Raw genomic sequence first — 5,432 nt, forward strand, 5'->3', positions numbered from 1 at the left:
TCTTAATCTAATCTCGTCTATCTAAATGTTAATGTTGCGTTAATGCTACAATCTTTCCTCCTTTTTTTAAGTTGTTTTTATAAGAAAGAATTTTCAAATTTCATTGAAAATTAATCATTGCAATTAACTTTTACAATAACAAGATCAATTTGACTTTTTAAAACTTTTTTTTTTCCTTCGTATCGGGTATAATTTTTCACGTAACGATATTTTTATCGATCTATGTAATTAGAAATCTATAGTGAACTGTAAGTTTTACTTTTTACAAAGAGACTCTAATAGAAAAGAAATAATTAAAATATGGGAACGCGATATGTTACAATATAATTTTTAAAGATTTTATCATTGGATTAATATTATATTAATCGTTTTCTTTTCAAAAAACATTTTTTAGTCAATTTTATCAAGAAGAGGCATTAAAGAGATACGTATTCAAATATCTGAATGATTTTATTACGTTACATTAGTACTATTAATTAATAACTAATAATATTAAACGTAAATGTAAATTGTTTTATTTACGTTACATTTACACAAATTTCACGCGTTATCTCGATCATAACGAATCGATCGATCGAAAGCAAATATTTATGAAAATTGGTAGGATCGATACATTGGGTAATCGCGAGCGAGCAAGGCCAGATATTAACGAATTACAAGTGCGAGCACATTATTGTCTATAGGATCAATAAGAACGAGGTCGCGAGAGTGAGAACAATTCGAGATCACTCGAGGGTAATAGATCAGAGCGGATAATGGTATTGTCGGTCTGAGAGTGTTCACCAGGCTCGGAGTACCGATCGACTCGACGCCGCATGAATGGAGAAAGGTGAACACTCGTATTCGTCAAGGGTAGCCTTGCGAACAGCTGATTCCTTCTCGCCGCGATGACAAATCAATGGAACGTAGACCAGATGTTCACCGAGAGAATGACTCTGCGCGCGAATCCTTTCGTCGAAGTATAATATCGTGACACGTGAATTTCAAGGGCAAACACGACCAATACGTCGAAATGATCAAATTGTCGTTCGCTATATACTTCTGGTTACGTTTTCGTGACGTGTCGAATCTATTTTACGCTAACCGTTTGAAGTCTTCGACAACGACACGTGTTCCGCATCTGGATATATAAACTCGATCGTAACTTTCGTGGTAACTTTCTTAAAATAGAGACGATTTTTCAAGATCGTCGTCGAGATGGAAGTAAATTACGTTCGATGGATTAGTTACGATGGTGAAGTAACATAAAATAAATTATGATGGATAAACGATCGATGGTTTGATAGTTAGCATGAATTAATCATTTTTTAGTATTTGGATTATTGATTACTATAGGATATTAAGATGGACTAATTTATCCCTGGAATACTATAACCAAATATTATATTTTTATATTCGTTTTTCGTCTCAAATATTTTTAAAATATAATCATTAAACATTTACAACAGTAACACTGTTAAGTTGTAACAATTGTTTGGAAAATCAAAAATATTATTCAATACCATATTTGAATTTATTTCAAATAATTTTTACGTTATTGACTTGTTGTAGAACAGAGTTGAGTAATTGTTTTTAACTATTTAAATTCTAATTTAACTTATTTTCATAATTGGAGAATACAATTTTTCGACAAAGATTAACAAAAGATATAAGTATAGATATATAGTATCGCAGGGCGTTCTTCTGTCGGAAAATATCGATAATATAGATTGATTTAATATTTCTCATACTCCTCACTAGAGGGCTATACCACTAATGATAATAGCAGCGTAATAATAATAACAATAATAAATGAAGAGATATTAATTAAAATATATCAAAAATCCAAGTACTAAAAATTAGATAAAAAATATATGTATCTTTTTTTCTAATTTCTCTTTGTAAAAATTCATTTAATTTCTTACTTTATGAAGCATATGAGTATGAATAGCATCTACGGTAGTAATCAGAATATTACCTTTTTTTAATGTTACACCACCAGCCGGATGACCTGAAAATGAAACAATAAACCAAACTGCGGCATTTCAACACAAAAAAGTAATCTAATTATATTATTCTATATAACTATACATTGTGTTTCGTGTGTACAACGAAAGGCGTGCTTCGCTAATTTCAAATCAATAAATTCATGTTTGGAAAGCGTGACTATTTTATAAATCAAGTTTTGGAAATTATTAATTGCTAATACAGCCCGAGCAAAGCGTCACGTGTTAACGATTCAAATGTATGGGAGAATCGCGATGCTCGAAAAGAGTGAAACGCGATATTTTCCGATATTATTCGCGAACGTATGTTCTGCTTTACTAACCGAGAACCACAGTTATCATGAAAGTGGGGGCGCCACTTAACGCAAGAAAGTGGCGCCCCTTTCGGTGTTTAGTCATTTAATCAAACATCGTTGTAGGCGCAAAATGGCGTCAATAGAAAAGCAATCAATCGCTCTTTCTTAGTACGCATGATTTTTTTCCTTTCTCTCCAAATGAGTACGACAATAAACTCAAAGACATTGACCAAACGTAAACTTGACCAATCTTCCCAATAAAATATTTTACAGATTACAGATTACAATTACAGATAATAGCACATAACAGAGAAGACAAAAAAATTGAATTTATAACTTTCCACCACCAAAAGTTTTTTATCTGAACTTTAATATTTGGCGAGTTACTATAAACGAGATAAAAATCTACTGCTGAAAATAGAAATAAACGAAACAATAGCCTTCGAAAGACTGGTTCAAATAATTTTCGTTAAATCGAAACAGCACGGTATAACTGTGAGAGCACCGTATACGTACGTACGTATATATACACATATAAGACAGGTGTGTTGCGCTCTCGGGAAATTGATCGCAGAAATTTAATAGCAGCTATTTAGAACATAATGTGATTGAGATCTAGAGCCACGATTTCTTTAATCCTCTATTTCAATCTCACATTAAATTCCAGTGACCTTGCACAAATCTTAAAGGGTATAGCCTACTCTTAAAACAATCTAGCTAACTACTTTTAAAATACTTTTATCACGAAACTATATTCTATTTCCATTAATCCAAAAATCCTTTTTTTTAAATATAATAAATATATATATAAATTGTACAAAATTTATTATATCATTTAATATATCATATATATTTAATATATCATTTTATCATTAATTGTTTTTTACTAGTAAAATATCTCGAAATCATTTATTTCCTATTAATATAGAAAACATTTCATTAAATACATATTATCTTTTTTATAATGTTAATGCCTTAATACTTATCAAATTAGCAGATAGATTCATCGATAATTCGTTAACCGGCAAATTCGAATCTCGCAATATTTAATGTGTCATAAGATTCGATACAAAAGAATCGATAGTAGAAAGGATCTTGCGAAAAGAAGGATCGATGAAAAGTCCTCTAGTGGCGAGTACAGGAGCTGCTGCCACACCCAATTTGTTCCACATCTAGAAGATGTATAATACACTTCCTGTGTTTCAAATTTTAATTATGCTTATTTTCATTTGCACATAACAATTCTATTTTTAATATATATATATATCATCGCAAATAACACCCAAGATAGTTCTTCCATTTCTACATCAAACAACTAACCATCAATATTTGCATACCTATTAATTATACGTTTACCGTATTACCGTCACATCTTGTCAAATCATACCATATAAAACTATAATTGACGATATCGTTAACGATTTATTCACGATCACTTTTATCACGAGTAAAAACAGATATACGTATATATGTTCCCTATGCTATTACAATAATGATCACTTGTCCATTGAAAGCATACAATCAGATCTCATCCACGTGCGTATACGTGCGCGTTCACCAAAGAAAGAGATAAAGCGGATGCACGATAGCACCCTATAGTTAATATCACCAGGCGATAGTAACGAAAAGCAAACAGTTTTGTGTGTATTGAACAAATAGCAGATTTTCATTCGAAAACATAGAAACATCAAAGTATCCTTCGTTACATGCATCGCCTGTTGTCACAAATAAAAAAAAAAAAAACTTCGCTTAAATAAATTGGAATTTGAACTTTCAAACAATCATCTATCGTCGATGATTCAAGTCTTAGCTGGCAGCAAGCAAGATTATTCCATTCTTAGATAAATTACCATATTATTGCTCGTGGCAAAGAGCAATTAAAAAAACATTTTGGCGTTCAATTTCAATTTATCGAGAAGAAGAAAACCGGGCTACGAAACCTTTCAATTAAATAGAACGATCGTGAAAGAGAAGGGAAACGGATGATCTTAGTTTAGACGATTGAACGAACAAGCAATGCCACGTCCTTTTCATTAAATTATCGATTCGAGATGATATAACGGATTGGAAAGCTTTCTTCCGTCAAAAAAATAAGCAGCCTACGCGGCCCGTGTACCACACAAGCAAAGTGTCACGCTTACAAACGATCGAGCTCCCCTTTATCCAACCATTCCCATTCTTGGCCAAGCTTTGCAACACGGATGTAGCATCCACTTTGCTGGAACGTCTGTCGGTTTCCGGGGTCGGAGGCGGAGACGGTTTCCACTCGCGACGGGGAATTCTCCGCCGCTACATGCGCGTGGAAAACTGTGAGGTAAAGTGTGTCACGGGGAGAAGAGGAGGAAATAGGAGAGACGGAGAGTCAATGAGCTCGTTTCTCGTCGTCCCTCGTAACGCAACCCGCCGAGGCTGACCTTGCAGCCGGAAAAACAAGTCGGTTTTGGCCTGATACCAGAATTTTGCGTTATTAATAATACATCCAAAAATGCGCGGTTGATCCGCGTTCATTATCCTTCGTTGTTGCATTCTCAAATTCCGGGATTATCTCATGGAGGAGGAAAAGTTAGATAGAGAGTGATTTCCACGAAAACGTTGATTTCCAACTCTCTGATTTTTGACCAATAATTTCCATACTTCTCTTTAATTTTATCGATCGTCGAAAAGGAAATTTCCATTTTTGTCCACTTTAACAAACACAAATTTTCCACTATTTGACTGCAATCACGATTCCAGTTAGAAGTATTGTTTGCATCGATCGCGAATTTTTTTTCTTTCTTCCACGAAACCAACCGGAGTGTTATCGCGATGCCTTTCACAATTTATCTATCGATTAATTAATTTACTAAATGCGATCTTGGTTGTATAACATTACAAAGTAATATGTATTTTTCCAACGTTATTCATTTAACGTTACGTGAAAAGCTTTTCTTTTTGAAGAAGGAGAAAGTAATTTGGAATTGTATACAAGAGCGTTAGAAAAAATTAATTTAATAAATTTTCTATATTTATGTATAATCTACCAAATAATATCGATAATGATAATGTTCTTCGTATTTACTCTTTCCCAAAACCAATTATATTCTTTCATTTTATATGAAATACATTTTACATTTTCAAAAAAAAAAAAAAAAAAAAAAAAAAAAAAAAAAGG

At 32.7% G+C, this 5,432-nt stretch overlaps 1 protein-coding gene and 1 long non-coding RNA gene across 10 annotated transcripts in view; one reads left to right on the forward strand and one right to left on the reverse strand.

The window, feature by feature from the left end:
• LOC102674062 (protein kinase shaggy-like) overlaps positions 1 to 5,432 on the reverse strand; it is a 43,375-nt gene that overhangs the window by 28,378 nt on the left and 9,565 nt on the right. For 6 of the 9 annotated variants that reach the window (XM_006608520.1, XM_031513246.1, XM_031513245.1 and 3 more), the window contains exon 2: positions 1,958 to 1,990. The exons of the other annotated variants lie outside the window; for them this stretch is intronic. In XM_006608520.1, the coding sequence (XP_006608583.1) occupies positions 1,958 to 1,990 (33 nt within the window). The remainder of the gene's footprint in view (positions 1 to 1,957; positions 1,991 to 5,432) is intronic. 9 annotated transcript variants of the gene reach the window in all.
• Positions 1 to 5,432, forward strand: part of LOC116186337 — a 25,028-nt gene that overhangs the window by 13,041 nt on the left and 6,555 nt on the right. Inside the window, exon 2 of the long non-coding RNA XR_004151308.1 lies at positions 1,667 to 1,677. This is a non-coding gene — a long non-coding RNA (uncharacterized LOC116186337). The remainder of the gene's footprint in view (positions 1 to 1,666; positions 1,678 to 5,432) is intronic.

This window comes from Apis dorsata, unplaced genomic scaffold (genome assembly GCF_000469605.1).
Source record: "Apis dorsata unplaced genomic scaffold, Apis dorsata 1.3 scaffold_39, whole genome shotgun sequence".
Classification (NCBI taxonomy): Eukaryota; Metazoa; Arthropoda; class Insecta; order Hymenoptera; family Apidae; genus Apis; species Apis dorsata.